Source organism: Watersipora subatra, chromosome 4 (genome assembly GCF_963576615.1).
Source record: "Watersipora subatra chromosome 4, tzWatSuba1.1, whole genome shotgun sequence".
NCBI lineage: Eukaryota > Metazoa > Bryozoa > Gymnolaemata > Cheilostomatida > Watersiporidae > Watersipora > Watersipora subatra.
The window spans coordinates 27,899,622-27,918,649 of record NC_088711.1 but is presented as its reverse complement, the minus strand read 5'-3'; the positions used below and the strand labels follow the sequence as shown (position 1 = coordinate 27,918,649).

General features: G+C 36.5%; 1 protein-coding gene and 1 long non-coding RNA gene across 4 annotated transcripts in view; one reads left to right on the top strand and one right to left on the bottom strand.

The window, feature by feature from the left end:
• LOC137393476 (putative ankyrin repeat protein RF_0381) overlaps window positions 1–19,028 on the bottom strand; it is a 112,582-nt gene that overhangs the window by 57,305 nt on the left and 36,249 nt on the right. For all 3 annotated transcript variants that reach the window (XM_068080047.1, XM_068080049.1, XM_068080048.1), the window contains one exon: window positions 10,985–11,053. In XM_068080047.1, coding sequence (XP_067936148.1) covers window positions 10,985–11,053 — 69 coding nt within the window. The remainder of the gene's footprint in view (window positions 1–10,984; window positions 11,054–19,028) is intronic.
• LOC137393477 (uncharacterized) lies at window positions 1,819–18,145 on the top strand. Its single transcript, XR_010978296.1, has 3 exons — window positions 1,819–1,936; window positions 11,422–11,560; window positions 17,415–18,145. It is a non-coding gene; the product is annotated as an uncharacterized lncRNA (long non-coding RNA).

Here is a 19,028-nt window from a genome sequence, read left to right as displayed (position 1 = left end):
TAATTTTATAGTTTATAATATCAATAGTAATAGTAGTCAATAATATAAATTTATAATATCCCGTTTTATATTGAGCCTTTTATTGGCCTTTCAATTCCCGTGATAACATCATGTGTCAAAACAATTATAGCCACGCCGAGTTGAGTACATCTTCGGAATGAAGAGATTACAACTTACGGCATTTTCGTGATGGCTGCGATTAACTGTTCGTTTTAGAGCTTTTAAGAGCTTGTAATCACATTTCCACATATTTTGCAATTACACCACAGCAAAGTAAGACATGGTGAACCTTTTGGTACCAAATAACTGTAATGTGAATTTTGTTAATAAAAGACAATACATGCTTATATGATAGTGCCACCAACATATGATGGTTGCATCATAAGAATCATCTATCAGAACAAATAGGACACCATCTGTCAAGGTTTGACCTTATATATGAGCGGATTACGGGTCGGAATAAGCCAGCCATCGGCTAAATCTGCGTGAAAATGCAAAAGAGTGACAGATACGACAGTAAGCTCTAGGTAAGTCTAGGAACGACTAGCACCTTTAAAAGAGATCCTGACTTAGATAAAGCATGTAGAGTCAGTTATGACATTAATGTTTAAACCATGAAAGGATGCTCTAGTGCTTATGATTGAAGAGGTCGACTTCCAGGGGCTGGCAAGTATGAACTTCATGAATTCTTTAATATATATGGAGCCAAATAGTCATTCATTAAAGGTATCTAAGATATGCGTTTAAATATGATCAAAGCTGCAACATCATTCACCAAGAAAGGATATTATAGAGTGCTGCTTCAAGACTGGACCGACAAAGCGAGGAAAAAAATGGTTTTAAAAAATGCATTTAGTGGATGACAAATCATTTGCAAGTCGCCTGTGACTGTCATTGAGACTAAGTTCTGAGTCTTTAAGTACATTTTAACCTTGATAGTCACATATATATTTCAGTGCCTCCGTATAGACGCTATCCTGTTGCCCTTCCATATCAGCAATTGTGCCAAGTTTTTTTGCAGCAACTCTTTTGTGACATTTTCTGAAATATTTTATTTTATCGGTTGACGAGTCAGCAAGCCCAAGCTAGATAGCAACAGTTTGCAGTATATATTCAATGCTGCCTAACCAGACCAAGTCATCCACATACAATGAATTTGTCTAGTCATTGTCGTAGTGACTATGCAAATAAACAGATGCTTATACAAATTTGGAAATAAACATTACTTAGCACAATGCTAAAACTGATCTGATCGGTTAAATATGGTTAAAATTGCTCACGTTTGTCCTACTCTTATACTTGGATTGCAGTATTAATTAAATACTTATACTACAAACTTGTTAGAGTCAATTGCCAGGGGTTTCTATCATCAAACATGACCACAATCTTCCATTAATACATGAATCAGCACATACGGCATAAGTATTATATAGATCCTAATCGAGTCGGGCAATGATAACATAGGCATGAAGATACATTGTATCTACAGCAAAAACAACTCCAGAGCCGTATTTTGAACAGGTGAACTAGTGAACCTTTCGGCAAACACTAATCTATTTTCATCAATCAGACGAGAGAATATCATGTTCCCAGCTTGAAACAGACAAGTTGTTATTTAACTTGATGCTCCCGTTTTAACACACTTGATTTTCAACTAAGAATATGGTTTGATTGGATGTTTTAACTTGGGCTGTTTTGAGTTGATGTTGTTGACCAGAAAGTATGAGACTGGCAATAGTCTTTGATACCTAGGAGTCATACGCTGGAAGCAGATTTGCTGCTTGAAGAGTATAGAAAGCAAAGATATGGAAGACACTGTGATGAAACGAAGTGATGGTGTAGATGAACAGCTACACTCTAACTTTGGATAGCCTGAAATATGATGATAAATTCAGTCTCTTACGTAGCTAATCTGATTAACTTCAACCCAATTTGGGTAAGTATAAATCTATGAAGTATTTAGTGTTGGAAGAACTGCAAGGGTTCAGCCTTACAGTTTTCAAAAACAGCAAAACTGCAGTGTTCTGCAATCAAGATGATTATCCACTGTACACTCTAAGCCTAATTCTCAGAAGAATTGGAGATAGAGCGACGTCAAGTTATTAAATTTTTATATTACATCTTATTATATTTTGGGTGTTTCGATTACAAAACAATACTTTATACCAGCTATGACGGCCAGTGTTGTATAAAAATTAGTAAAACAGAAACAAAGATGTGAGAAACGTTGAAAGCGAATTAGTACACGAATTAGTGCTCCAAGTTAGAAGAAAGAATCATGCTGAAATTTTAAAAATAAGATTTGAACTCAGACCTGAAATATCAACAAATAAATGAAAATGTCTACTATTTAGAACATGATATATCATGTAGTTGGCATATAGCTTTAGTCATGCTACAGTTGGTTTCTACTCTTGGGTACCGACCTTCCACTGTAGGCCACAAATGACCAACGTGAATAGCTGTAAGTAATCAAGGATATTATTTTTAAAAAGAGTACAAGGCAAGTAGGAATGCAAGGGATGTAATCTCTCAAAAGATACAAGAGACTCTGGCAAAAGTATAGTTGAGCATTGTTATTGTTAACTTGTGATATTGCCAATCGGGCAATGTATGTAAGCGGAATATACATGTCCATAGAGGTATATTCCTTTATTAGTTGGGCAAGGCTGCCCGCGCTGACTTTACAAGTGTTTAGCATGGACTATTATAGCACCACGGTCTCCAGGTGTCTGACATAAGCTATTTATAGCAAGGCGCTAGTCATTCAAGCAGTTACAAAACTATTCTACACGCCTGTGCGCAATTCTAATCACCAATATATTGCAGAGGAAGATGGCCGTCACTCCCAGCCACCCTCGATCGCTCGGTTCCATAAAGAATGAAATGTACACAAACAAGAATAGCTATGTTGATGGCAGCAAGAGAGGTTATTTGTAGGCCACAAATAAGTACAAGAGGCAATATCTTGCAATTTAATCACTTGCCTATGTGGAGTATTCAGTGGTAAAGGGCTGCTAATGAGGCTTTGGTCAAGATCTCTGCTCACATATGAAAGGTTACACAGCTTTGTCCTTATGCTTAAACACCCGCCATTTTTAATGACTACCTACAAAATATTTTTCATAAGCTTGCTTATCAACCTGTGGCTATCTGGCTAGTGAAAAGCATGTATTCTATAACTAACATTCATTCTGACTGACATTTGCTGTTTTAATGAGGCAGTTAATCCACAGGTTTGCATCCGCAAGACAGTCCAACAAATCCGCAAGACAAGTGAGTTTTGTCGGATGTCTTGCGGATTTGTCGGATGACAAGCGAGTTTTGCTGAAGTTACTCGCAAATTCCTATCGAATGTTTCATGCTTGCGAAAGATGGAAATGGCACTTGCGTATGATGCGCAAGAAAATGTCGAGCAAGCTATTCCATTTTAAACATTTTCTACCCTTCAATTGCTCCTATTTCGATTTTAACAGTTTCAAATGCACCGCTATGACCTCTGGCATAGAAAATATCCTTTGTAATAAGGCGGCTGCATTAATCCGTAACACATGAATATCCATCAAAATACTTATCATTCACTCTAATTTAATGTGCGCACAACTCCAAATGTGCATCATCCGCACAATGGAAACTTGGTAAGTTCAATGTGGCTGTACCTAGAAGAGCTAGGCCTAATCATGGCCTGCATTCTGGAGCAGCTGAGGCAGGAGCATTAATGCGTTTACACATATCGACCAGACCTGTGGGAATAAAACAAGAATCCAAGGAGCCCGAATGGCCGTTTCTAAATATTATGGATGTTACAAGAAGGTAGGCTTTGCTAGCGTAGAATTTACAATTAAACTTTAAGTGATGGACTATCACAGTTGTACTGAAATATTAACAAGACTGAAATTGCCTAAATACGTCATTCACTATACTCCCATAATTCAAAGATATTCTTCATAGAAGTCATACCTAATTTTTGTCAGACCATTATTGCAGTCGCTGCAAGTAACAACAGAAATTCTATTTAATTGTCATGCTGAAACAAAAGCAGGCTCATGGACTAGTGCAAATCAGAGCGCATTGTATTTAGTTGCCAACCTGTTATGGGTCATTCATCGACATATACAGTCAAACATGGATAACTCAAACTTCACGGGACCAAGCGAAAGTGTTCGAGCTATCAGAGCGTTCAAGTTATCAGAGCACTGTCACAAGTCCATGTATTTATTAGTAGATACATGTACATATACAAACTATAATATAATCAAAAGCATAAATGGCTTGTTTCAAATTAAATGCTTCTAATTTAAAGTTTAAAAAATTTTTATCAAAAAGTATAGAGATTTTTCTATCACTTGAGCTAGGTTTGTTGTTTGAGGTGATGTGATTGCCAGGACGTTTTTTAGATTAAAATTGGCAAAACTTGATCATTGTTGAAATGCTCAGAAGAAAAGACATCTTTTTCTTTTGAGCGTTTTAACCAAGATCAATTTTGCCGATTTTTCTTGAGGTTTATGCGAAAGTTACCTCACTTTTCCTTGCTTCCGATGGGCCATCGCTAAGCGGATGTGTAGTAAAAATCAAATTTCACCAAACCTTTAGAAAAGTCGTTGACAAAAATATTTTGCCGATGATGGTAATAACGACGCCTATGAACTACTAAAAGTTGAGGTTTATCTCTATGGCTTGGAATAAAGTGATTTTCTAAAGCGATAACAACCTGTTTTGGTAGCCGTTAGGCAAAAAATTATTCGAGTTAACAATGTTAAGGTCGAGTTATCTAAAGCAATTTACCATTGAGTGGAAACGGACCAAACAAATCCGTTCGAGTTAACCATGTGTTCGAGCTATCCGAGGGCGAGTTATCCTTGTTTGACTGTACATATATACATACTAGTAAGCGGAATGCCCGGCATTGCACGGGTATTAAAAATCAGCTTATAAACAGTGACAGTTAATGTAGTTGCCTGCCATTTGCCATCAGCCTGGCACATTACCAACAGCTAATTCGAATAAGCTAGTATCTACGGCTCTTACTAATACATAGAATGACAGAACGCCATTACGGAGAGCGGTAGCGTATTTTCACCCACATAGCGACATATATCGCGCAATGAAATCCATCAATCTCGCGTAGCTTAATTGGTTAGATATTTGCCTGGTGACCAGTAGGTTCCAAGATCAAATCCAGCATAACATGGATATTCCATTTCTAGATTTTAAAAGCTATATCGGGACAAACCGAAGTACACACACAAAAACTGTGAGTTTTATATATATATTTGCATTGCCAGTGATTAATTTCTGATATTTAACTGTTTTGTCATTATCAGATGTTTGTATTTTTGGCTTTCAAGTACAATTGCATAACCTTAAATCATATTATTGATTTGGAATGAATGACCAAACAAAAACCTTGAAAACAAATTAAGAATCTTGGTAGCAGTTGAAAGCTTTTAAAATAAGCAAATTTTCCATAGGATCTTCGGTGGCACACATTTTTTAAAGAAAAAACCTTATAAGTAAAACTTCCTTCAAAATATCACATGGTCGTAATTCCATGCACGTTTCCATGCATGGAAAAAAGTAATGTAATGCAATCTTCAAATACATAAGCAGCTGCGGTCAAGCCAGGAACAAAAATCAATCAAAATCAGTTATAACTGCCAGATCATGGCAACTTACAGTGAAATGTACAAAATCTAGTAAATTGTTCAAATTCTATACATCATATTTATTCAAGTTGATTTATTAGGCAAGATGCATTTTAGTTCTGTACTTTTGATGTGAGACTTGATCATTCTGGAAGACCCTGTTGCCATGAATTGTTGCTGCGTGTGGTTGATTGATAACGAACAAGTCGTGACTAAAGTCGTGGCTACACACAGTGACCAGAGGCGTCATATACAAAGCCAATTGTATAGTGGACAGGTAGATGACTCGATGCTTGACATATTGCATCTAAATGGAGATGTCTGTCATCATTGGCACTGTAGAAACTAACTGATCCATAACTGGTTGATTCTCCGATTGATCATTCTGGAAGACCCTGTTGCCATGAATTGTTGCTGCGTGTGGTTGATTGATAACGAACAAGTCGTGACTAAAGTCGTGGCTACACACAGTGACCAGAGGCGTCATATACAAAGCCAATTGTATAGTGGACAGGTAGATGACTCGATGCTTGACATATTGCATCTAAATGGAGATGTCTGTCATCATTGGCACTGTAGAAACTAACTGATCCATAACTGGTTGATTCTCCGATTGACAGAATTTCAATACCATTTATTCATTTCCATAGCAGCTGTTTTTATTTTAAGCCTACTTTTCTACGATGAGAGTTAAGATTTAACACGAACAGCTGTCTATAAACTGTCAAATATATTCTTATCTGTAGGGGTCATGTGAAAGATGCTCTCAATTGGATCTGTCCATGAAACATTTCAGCATAATTCCTCAGCCGATCGATTCTATTAAAAACCAAAATTTCTTCTCTTGTTTTGTTAATTTAGTCAACACAAATTCTGTTTCTAGCTGATTATCATCGTTAAAGCATTTTACTACTTGGGCATAAATTTAACATCGCAAATAGTTGCATAAATGCTATTTCCATCACTAATGGAAGATCCATCATAAATAACAAACCTTCTTACTGCCGGAGGGTTAGTCTTACTACAGTATTTCGGACAGTTAGAGAATTAAGAAGCACCAGATTTTTTTATTGACCATGAAAAATAACGCTTTTTGATACAAATACAAAATACTTTTTAATTATATCCGTACTTTTTAATAATATTTTAATACTTTAAAATAGGTGTTTTACTTTCCCAACATTTATAACTCCTATAAAAGTCTAATTTATCGTGGTCAAAGTTAAATAGCACACCGATGATCTGGTATCCGTAGGCAATCATTCTATAACTATATATAACATTTAAACCGTTTGTTGGATATATGTATGACAATAAGTTAAGACGAAACCAATTGCTTGATATAAGAGCCAAGGAATTGTGTATCCCAGGAACTAGTCTAGTAATAAAAGTATCTAGCCTAAGAATAACAATTTATAGTCTAATTGAAGTTCCTGAAGCGCACTAGGTTCCAGGTTTGTTCCAAGCAAAAACGGCTTCTTAAAGGTTGACTTGCAACAAAATTCACATTACAGTTATTTGGTACCAAAAGATTCACCATGTCTTACTCTGTTGTGTTGTAGGTGCCAAATGTGTGGAAAAGTGATTACAAGCTCTTAAAAGCTCAAAAACGAAAAGCCGCCGTAGATTGGAATCTATTTATTTTCTGACGTAGCCATGATAGTTTGGTTATTGTGTTGTCACGTATGTTCTCACGTGAATTGAAAGGCCAATAAAAAGCTCAATATAAACTTATCGTAGCGCTAGTTTATGACAAACACTTCGGGTTTTACCGAAGACCTCGTATCAAAAATAGATGCTCGCTACTTTACAGTTTTGTTTCGGCCTGGTCTAATCGGCAAGTCGTAATCTGATCATGTGACCCAATACTTCGCAAATAATTTTTGCAGCACTTTTCGATTATCACAGGTGACCAACAGGCTCGTCATGATTATCAGACAATGATATGTACTCCTTCGAGGTGAGGTTAAAAAATTAAACGAATTTTTACAGTAAGTTATAAGATATCACTGCTAAAAATGACAGCATTACAATGACGATAGAACAGACGCGTAAGAACAATAGACATGGTTTTATTGAATGCATGAAGTACATGTATATTTGTAAAACTATTTCGACGAATAAGGTTGCATGAAAGTGTAAACCGAAACCATCTAACACAGCTATGTCACATTTGAACCGTTTTGGAAAGAGAATCCAAACTAAGGCGGTCTCGTCTGGCTGCGATTAACTGTTCATTTTTTAGCTTTTAAGAGCTTGTATTCACATTTCCACATATTTGACACCTACGACACAACAGAGTAAGACATGGTGAAGCTTTTGATATCAAATAACTGTAATGTGAATTTTGTTGCAAGTCAACCTTTAAGCATAATATCAATGAGTGCAAAGCCTTAATAAAAAACAATTGTTTATTTTATATTTACTAAATACTCCTTCAACGGTGTCATAACAGCGTGCATATGCTCTAAATGGGACTATCTGTTGATGAAACATTTGTCACAAGATGCTCAATGCATCATGTGACACTGGCTCAATAAAAGTGTAAAGTTCATGGTATATATTTTTGCAGCTGATGTTGAATTCAGTCGATGGTTTGTGGTACTCAAGTGTTGACCTACAAGTCTGGCAATCAAAAAGTTCATACACTGATTCTGGTGCTGTTGCAATAACGATAAAGAAAAGTCAGCAAGGATATCGTGGCCTTCACTTGACCGAGGCCAATTCTCATTGGTCAACAATCCACCTGTACACACTCAGCAGCACTGAGTTACTTTATTGTGTGTAGTTATGGCAGATGCTAACGCTGGCATCGGCTATGCCAGGGCTATAGCCAGCTATCTACAGCTATAATAGCCTAGGCGAGATAGCTGTGAATGCTTACTTGCTGGATATGAATTCCTTGTGATTTCCAATTAATGTGACAAAAAATGAAAATAGTCATGCTAAAGCTATTTGGATTCAGCAGTTACGCCATTAGCTACTATTAAAAAGCTGTCTGGTGGTCTGGTAGACCCAGGCTAAACACTACTACCTACCTAACCCCACCACTCACCCAACCATACCACCTACCTAACTCCACCACTCACCCAACCATACCACCTCCCTAACCCCACCACTCACCCAACCATACCACCTACCTAACCCCACCACTCACCAAACGATACCACCTACCTAACCCCACCACTCACCCAACCATACCACCTATCTAACCCCACCACTCACCCAATCATATCACACACAGCCCTGCTACCTACCCAACCCAACACCATCACCTACCCTGCTACCTAGCTGATACTATTGATATCCTTTACTACGATAAGAGCTGTGTTCGTTGTCCATTTGAAGCCACAGTTGGATGTTGAGAAAAAGATTGCTTCATGGAGGATTTGAACTTGTGACTTTTAGCATGGTAAACTCTACGAACCGCGCCAATCGCCCAGCCACTGGGTTGCAAGAATAATTTTCCATCTAGTTACTACACCCGTCGATCTCTTGTGGCACATTAGTAGGTCAGGGTACTAGTACTAATAATTAACAGCAACTGGTTCAATAACTATAAAATAGAACTAAATTCAAATTACTCCAACTATGTTTTCACGTTTACCAATTCAGACATGGTATGAATCCTCTACCGATACCTAGCATTAGCTACATTAGTTTCTAACATGCATCTATGTGTCGTGCATGTAAAAAGTCTGCCATGGTTGCAGACTCATCTAACTGATTGCCATACTGAGGTAAGAGACTCTAGGTATGTACTTGCTCGCAGCCTGACTATTCATTATCCATTGATAATGTAGAAATGAAGAATGTTTCACGTTCTAACAACTTGCTAGCAAAACCACCTTTGGTATCTTAAGAGATACATTCAACAAGAGACATAGGCCAGAGCAGAGTCATCAGTTTATTGATATGAGACCTACGGAGAGCTGCTGGCAGCAAGGGATGGTCTCCTGACAGCGCTTAGAACAATCCAGCCTACTCAAAAGACGCAAGAATTCCAAAAGAGCTACGCTAAGGACTTGGGCCGAGTTAAGTCGACAAAGGATTGCGTTTCCTAACAGACTATCAGTACATTCTTCATTGTTTGAGGCTCACCGGTAACAGCCAGCACTGCTAGGCATAATCGTTCTTATCCCTAACTAATTAGATAATTGTTCACATGTGCAAAGATAAAAAGTGTAACATATTCAAGTACAAGACCTGTCACAGCTTGCCAAGAGCATAGAATTGAGGGTAATAGTTTAGGAAAAGCGTTTAGGAAATGCCCTTGTCAAATTCGGTATGTGCAAAGTGCAACCTCGGGAGTGAATTATGAGTAGTGTGCGAGCCCTCAGCATTCATACCAACAGCTATATCATCTCATAATGCATGCTAAATAGGAGATTCTTAGAACGCGGCGTACAAGAATTTTTCAGAGAATCGCGTGTCAAACAAGAGGCCACGCATTGGCTCGAAGCTTTCTCATCTGATACAACTATTTTATAATATCTAGACCGAGCATATGACGATGTTTTACAATATCTAGACCAAGCATATGACGATGTTTTATAATATTTAGACCGAGCATATGACAATGTTTTACAATGAATCAAACATGAAACAATTAGAGATGATTTTGAGAAATATTAGCGGTGAAGCAGCCAAAAAGCTTTTTTAGAAAATCCCATAAGTAGAGCCAAAATCCTTGAAGTACAACAAACAGCAATAATCTTAACACTAATCTTAATAATAATCTTAACAATAACTATAATAAGAGTCATTTCAGTCCGTTAGTGAGAATGAAGCCATGCAAAGAACATTTGAAAAAACATGCATTGTACAGAAATTGAACGCAGATATTCGGATTACCAGACCGTCATGCTACCTACCGCGCGACTCGATCATCTTGTACCTAGGTACCTATTAGGCATGACGACCTCTCACGGCGCACTCGACTTCCAGGGTACTAATAATAATACAAATACGTCTATGTTACCTTTAACACTTGGTAAGGTACTCAATGGATTACAAGAAACTCAAACGCAGTGATATAAGATATGGAAAAACTCCTAAAATAATTACCGCTCAAAACAGCTTTACAAATACTAGCAGATTCGACAAGAGTGGGCAACTTCAACATGACATATCTCCAGAGACCTTAACTCAGCCAGATGTATTGTAAGGACTGCCATTGAATAGGTCAGCATATGGAGACATAAGGGAGTTCAACCGACATTTTAATGCAAGGCAAGAGTTGCAAAGGTATAGCACAAAAAATGCTACTATGTAGCAACTAGCAAGGCTACAAAAAATGCTACCACTAGCAAGGCTACAAAAAATGATAATTTTAAAACCTGATTGATGAATGAGGTCACATCCGTTCTCCCAGCCTCCACTGCGACTTCATAAGCTGTCAAACTCGCCTGCAACAAGCCAACATGATATATTATAAAACTACATGCTGTACCATCCTGTGTTAGCCTCCCCCTACCCTAGTCTTAGCTCCCACACGCTCCCATATTGCATATCTACACTTGTTTCATATCATGAATGGTTTATACAATGACTTTTTGCACCAATCATCAGGAAAAGGAGACGAGTTACATTAATAGCTGTACATTAATAGCGACCCTCAAGCTGTCAATATGGAGGTCAACTATAGCCTGCCTGACTCATACGATAGGCCGAGCAAATTGAACTGCTAGGGTAGGAAACACGAGAATTGCTGAAATACTGGTAGCTGCGTATATATTTTAAAACTTTCAGAATGTTTAACATTCTTTTTATTTAGCAAATATAAGCGAAACTCTGCCCACAGAGACATTGTCCGACGACGTCATACTTCCTATGGTTCAGGAGGGACGAGCAAGTTGGATGAGCACAATGTATCTCTTTACATCATACAGCGAGCTTAAGCCTATTACAGAAAGGTACTGTATATATCTTATATCTATCTATATATATTTCTCAAAGTTTGTATGTCTGTTCTTTTGTGATTCTGTACTTCGGTGTGTCCAGCTATAGCTATTAAAATCTTAGAATGCAAAGCTCGCATGGTGCTGGATTTGAACTCACAAAGATTGCACCCACGCATCTGTAAATCAATCGTCTAAGTACTGAGCTATACAGTCCATCGCATTCCATTGCTCTTAGCGTACACCGCATACCGTATGCACATGCTAAATGTGCACTTTTGATTTATATTACCTTTTACATATGTTATTTTTTGAAATTGTTTAGGTACTAATTTTTTACTACTATTACCTATTTTTTTAATTTGTAATTCTTAAATGTGCCGTTTCAATTTCAAATGTGCCGTTACACTTCTATTTCCGGCTTTTCGCAAGGTCAATCGCTAAATCGGTAAAGGCTAATACTTTTCACACGGACAATTGTATTATCTCGAGTAGGAATAGCCTCTACATTATCTCTTTCTTCTAAGACAAAGTACCAGACTAAGACAGTCCGATATCTCATTTGTACCAGCATTGAGAGGTACCCTTATCGTCGTATTCAAAGTTTTGATGGCTAGCTTCTGCTGGAACAGTAACCTCTTTTATACACACACATTTCTATGCACGAACTGCTATTATTAATTCTATATATTCAGAACTTTTATTTTGTTTTCTCAGTTCATATTAATTGTATCATTACCAAATAACTTTTTATTGTAATCATAGCAAAACAGACTTAATTTAGCAATTACTTGCTAATTATTTCACATTTACTTTAAACGCTTTTATAGTTGTTTTATTTTGTTTCTTAATTTGTTTGACCTGCACAAAACATTTTCTTCATGATATAAAGTTTGAAAGTTACAGTTGTTTGACAAAGTTTGAAAATCTAGTTGTTTTATTTTTTCTCTTAATCTATTTAAACTGCACAAAACACTTTTCTCAAGATATGAAGTTTGAAAGCTAGAATGGTAACTGTTGTTATATGTTAATTAAAAAAAATTTCTGTGCAAGGACTTTTATTACCCGAGCAACGCCGGGCCTTCAACTAGTACAGTTATATATCAGCTACAATTGTGGCATACACACGAATATTAGTTTACTAGATATACTCCGTGACCGATTGCATTCTGTCTTTAATCTGTTGAGTGTTGGTAGACTACAAAATATGGGAAAATTAAAATTGCTAAACCTTTACCATCTCTTTGGAATGTTTGGCACTCATTTTATTTCGCATCTTTTCAACTCTATCTGCAAAGATGCTGCTCTACGCCGTCAAGGTTCTCATGGTTCAAGTGGAGCACCAGTTTAACGAGCCAAACATTCCAGTTTGTACCTTGTCTTTTAAACTAATCCCACACATATCTTGTCAGTTTCTTATCATTCTGCTTGCAAATGGTGACTGTGTGAAGTAGACTTTTAGCAGGTTTAAACTAATCTACTCGAAGGGAGCAACGAAAGTTACGGGCAACGAAAGTTGCCCTCAAATGTACCTGTTTACATAAACCAAATGTACCATAAAACTTTTTCCTTTTCAGCATGAGTGAATAGAATAATGCCATCAATTATATATTAGCTAATGTTCTTGTAATAATATTAATGGCTGAAATGTGCCATTGCTAAAAATAACGACTGCCCTATTGGCCAGTACAGACATATCAGTAGTAATCATTCTATAGGTAATTAGTGCATATCGTCAATGTCACTACCTGTTTCAGGGTTATAAACGAGATTTTGAGAATAAAAAATGTGATCTTTATTATAATCTATATATATATACAGTCAAACATGGATAACTCGCCCACAGATAGCTCGAACACATGGTTAATTCGAACGGTTTCTTTGGTCCGTTCCCACGTAGGGCCTAATGGTAAATTGCTATAGATAACTCGAACTCAACACTGTTAACTCGAACAGCTTTTTGCCCAATGGCTACTGAAACGGTTGTAATCGCTTTAGAAAATCACTCTATTCCAAACCATAGAGGTAAACCTCAACTTTCGTAATTCATAAGCGTCGTTACTACCATCATCGGCAAAATATTTTTGTCAACGACTTTTCTAAAGGTTTGGTGAAATTTGATTTATACCAAACATCCGCTTAGCGATCGCCCTTCGGAAGCGAGGTAAAGTGAGGTAATCTTTGCATAAACTTCAAGAAAAATCGGCAAAATTGATCGTGGGTAAAACGCTCAAAAGAAAAAGATGTCTTTTCTTTTGAGCATTTCAGCAACGATCAAGTTTTGCCAATGTCAATCTAAAAAACGTCCTGGCAATAACATCACCTCAACCAACGAACCAATCTCAAGTGATAGAAAAATCTCTATACTTTTTAATAAAAACGTTTTAAACTTTACATTAGAAGCATTTAATTTGAAACAAGCCATTTGTGCTTTTGATTTATATTATAGTTTGTATATGTACATGTATCTACTAATAAATAAGTAAATACATGGACTTGTGACAGTGCTCTGATAACTTGGACGCTCTGATAATTCGAACACTTTCGCTCGGTCCCGTGAAGTTCGAGTTATCCATGTTTGACTGTATATATATATCTGTGTTCGTCTGTCATTTGTCTGTCCAGCTATAATAGTGATGAAGTTTTCTTGAAATTAAAACTTCATCAGTACATCGAAATCAGTACGCCAAAAAATATCAGTTGGTGTACTGATTTCAACAAAAAAGCGATGATGTTGATATGTTATTCGCCGTAATTCCTCCCACAACGCCTGAAAGAGATATAGATACGACGCTCACTATCTCAGCTCAACGTTATTTGTTACAAGTTATAATAAAAACGAATTCGAAAACAGATAACTGATAAAATTTTAGCCTAAGACAATGTTAAGTTTAGTGAAATACATACTAAAACTTACATTCAAGTATGTTTTTAGTGAGCTAAATTCATTTAAGTTAAATTCAACATTTATGTTATACGTCTGTCTCGAAGGTAAGAACTCCCTTCGGTAGGTACCGTACGTAGTACTTTGTAATGTTACAATGTTTTGTAGATCAGAACTTCTAAATACACGAAAGTTACTGTAGGTAACTAGTATAGTTACTAAGGTTAACATATTATTTTGTTACTAACTTTTAATATGTGCGGTACGTATATAAAATTTTGATGATTTCTACAAAGGAATGTTTGAATTAGATAATTATTATGGGCTTCTATACCACCCTATACGACGTATTCATCTTACGATGCCAACACCGAAACAAATTAAAATCATATAATTGTATACCAAATCATTGTTCAATGTGATCTTAGCAAAACAGACTTTAATTAGCAATTACTTGCTAATTGTTTCACACTTACATTTAAACACTTTTACAGTTGTTTTATTTTTACTCTTAATTTATTTGAACTGCACAAAACACTTTTCTCATGATATGAAGTTGGAAAGTTAGAATAGTAGCTGTTGTTATATGTTGAACAAAAACTAATTTTTAGTGCAAAGACTTTTATTACCAAGGCAATGCCAGGCGTGAACCTAGTCTTTGCTATAAGAGCACTGTCTGCCTGCCTGTCCATGCAAAGCTACGCTTGGAGGTTAGAAAAAGGATTGCTGTCAACAGGATTCAAACCCACAACATTAGGCTTGGAAGACTCTATCATCCGAATTTCATAATAGTTGTGCAGTTACTACACCTGCGCAGTGGACTGCCAGAGTGCTAGTAATAATAATACTTAGAATAATAAGATATAATAATATTTAGAATGAACGAGAGCTGAAAGGCCCATTTAAGCGTAATGGTTCTGGTGATGTTTGACAGCAGAAGAGAATTATTGAAAATATTAGATAGGATTAGGTAAGGTTATTGGGTAAAATGCTAAAAACTCAATGCCATAATTAAGCAGCAACAAAATCACTGAAGTTAGCCAACTGGTATGAAAAATGCAGCGAGTATATCCGGAGTTTAAAATGTTTTGGTGCAACATATTTTCTACACGGGCGTATCGCTAGTCTTCCAATTCAGGCCTGAGGCGCGTCATGTGTTCACCGCACTACCAATTTGACTTTTCAGTGCATTGCTCGAAACGCTATACCACCTGAACCCGTTCTATTGTAAGGCTAGATTGTCTTTATTAAATTAGGTAATTCACGATGTAAAAATATTCGGCAAGCATTTTTATGTCAAGCATTTTAGCTGTTTGCGTAACATCGAGGCATGGGGTCCGGACCAGAGGCGCTAGCAGTAACAGCTTTCAGCGCACTTGTTGATGTAAAACTAACACAATCAGTTGGTGTGATATGAGGGCTGTGTGTAGGACAAGCTATGCTTTAACATTATGCAAGTCTCCAGGGAGCACTACGACAGTAAACCAACACCAACAAACCAAACAGGAGAGCAATAGTTATTGTTGAGAGTATAACAGCTAGTAAAAAGTTTGGCAACCTCTGCACTTATAGTGAGATGAATGCACTGATAGCAAAGCACCATTAGCACTTTAATATCATCAAAAATTTACTTTGTTAAAAGTAACTTAAAAATAGCAACGAGGATATGCACGTATTAATCTTGCTGGGCAACTGATCCGATACGACACTAATCACTCGATGACATTGTGCTGAGCATCTTCCAGCCCTGTTGACTAGGAACAGAGTTTAACAAAACAAAATTCATTGTGCAAACAGATTTACTTGATATGAAAATGAACTGACATTTAAATAACTTATGATCTTATATCCTTTATAATCTTATGATATTACCAGTTCTATTCAAATTTCATGGAAAAAATCTACTCAAGATAAACAGTGTGCCTAGTGTGGACTGTACGTTAAAGATAAACAGTGTGCCTAGTGTGGACTGTATGTTAAATATAAACAGTGCGCCTAGCGTGGACTGTACGTTAAAGATAAACAGTGTGCCTAGTGTGGACTGTATGTTAAAGATAAACAGTGTGCCTAGCGTGGACTGTATGTTAAAGATAAAATCGGGTTAAAATACTCCGATCAGGTTTATCTTTAACTCTTTCACTACTGCATTAAAATCTTACCGAATGAATATTCTGCCCGAATAAAACAAGTTTTTCGAAAAGCCGATATACCACTAGTATTTAAGCAATATCTCGAGAGTAAAGGCAGATATTGTTTTACTGTTAAATGCATCTTATTTAAAACAAAATCTTCTACAAGATAAGTACAAAGTGACTTCCATTCTCATACAATCTCCAACGTTTTTGCGTTGAACGAATGCGGTGTGCTTTTCCTTGCCATGACGACAACGATCTGGTTTTGCTGTTTTGAGAAATAATTAGAAATGGAATCGCTGAAGCAAAAATTTTTTTTTTAGGTGCACATGATTGGCAACAGGTTGTTTCACTAGAGACAAATTTTGATTGGTCTAGCTAATGTGGGCTTCGTAATGAAAAGAAAGGTGAAACCCTATTGATAAGCCGATATATCATTTTACGGTTGGTACTTTTATTACCGCGAATTGTTAAAAATAAATAGCCAAAAAAATTTCTATTGATAGCAAGTGATTGGCAACAAGGTTGTTTCACTGGAGACAATTTTTTATTGGTCTAGCTATTGTATAGGCTTCGTAATTAAAAGAAAAGTGAAACCATATTGAAAAGCCGATATATCGGCTCAGGGTCTGTACTTGAATTACCACAAAAGCCGATATATCGGCTTACGGTAGCGAAAGAGTTAAGGCCAGGACACTTTAGAAAGGGTGGGTTGTACTGAGATGAGAGATACAGCAAAGTGTAAAATATCTCCATATAAATCTATGTTCTCTGTGTTCTTATCGTACTGTCTTGTGGTCTTTCATGATGTCTGTAGGTTTGGTTTTACTGTAACTCACAATAATTTTTATAGAGCAAATTATTCTCAAGCTCACACCTGAATGGCAGACAATTGATAAGCCAACCATGATTGAACAGCAAAAGACATGTTCAAGCACAACTGATGCGCATGAATTCGCTGCCGCATCGACTCCTATGACTTCGATTACAGAGTGGCCTAAGTCACACTTGTTCTTGTATGATTCAGCCTTCACTGAACAGGCGAATGTCAAAAATGGATCGTTCAAGCTGAATACCAGTCAAATGCTCCTGTTCCACAAATAGGCAATACGTAGTTGTATTTATGCTCAACTTCTACCGTAACATATAAATTATGTCATCATTGTTAGCCAATTATTAGCTAATTAGCTTAGTTTTTCACAAATTATCATCAAATTATTTGCTATACAAGGTGCAATGCTGGAATACTTGCTAAACAAGGTAGAATTTGAAGACTATAATGTGTGGATTTTTTAAACATGTATATACACCAATTGTACTTGTAGAAATCAAGAAAGACATTTTCCTGTCATTATAGGTTTTCAAAACACTTAGTTTTTATCATAAAAATTATTGTAAACTGGCCACGAACATTACATTCTAATACGTAGTAAATTGTATATGCATGACATTGAATGCCATTGAATGTTATGCAGATTCAATCAATAAGAAGAATGTTTGTCGTTCAGGATTACATAAAAATTGTTTCCTTAGTAAATGAAGTCAAGTATACCATCAGTATCGTATTCTTAAACTCATGATAAATAAAGCATTCAAGTTTTAGGAAACAGTCCTTCACATTACACAACGTATGCAAATGGTGTATTTACATGACCACCATTTATTCCTGCTATCAAATTTAAAATCAAATAGGTTCATGTTTGAACAATTTAGAAGCTCTCAGTATCCTCAGAGATCATATAGCGCAGGGCTAATTGTCACTGGGATACATCTATGACAACGTAATCATTGTTAAATGCAAGAATATAATTATGTAAATTGTGTTTCCATTACACATCATACATACATTAAGGTCTATATTAATTAACTGATACAACTGATATATCAAGCATAAGGCCAAGGTAGTAAAACATCACTAAAGGCTGACTACACAGAGGCTGTTTCTTGGAAACAGCCTCTATACTGTTTCTCAGTATAACATTTATCAAACTACAAGTTTTTATTTGAATAATATTACATCACAAAATAGCTAACTTCTTTAAATGGGTCTTCTTCCCTTATACATTTGTTGAGATGTTTTACAAATTTTCTGTCACTAAAAAAGTTTCTGGAATAAGGTGAAAACAGTTCAGCACATGATGTTCAACTCTTCTAAAGCTTAAAAAGTTAAATCCACATAAAGCACCGTTCTCTGGGTGAAACAGCTGGCAGTCATTTACCATTAAACCTCTATCTAAACGCCATGGCACTCTTATTTTTTCGACACTTCCCCTAATGGCGTTTTATTAGAGGTGACGTTCAAATAGTCTAGCTCTATTTGACTAGCTCAAACAGATATTTGAGCAGATAAATTTAACCCTTTCACGGGCAAAGCAATGCTAATGCCGCCTTTGCACTTACTTTGCACTTACTTCGGGCATTAATGCAACATTAATTAATTAGTGATATTAATGCCGTCAGCCTCGTC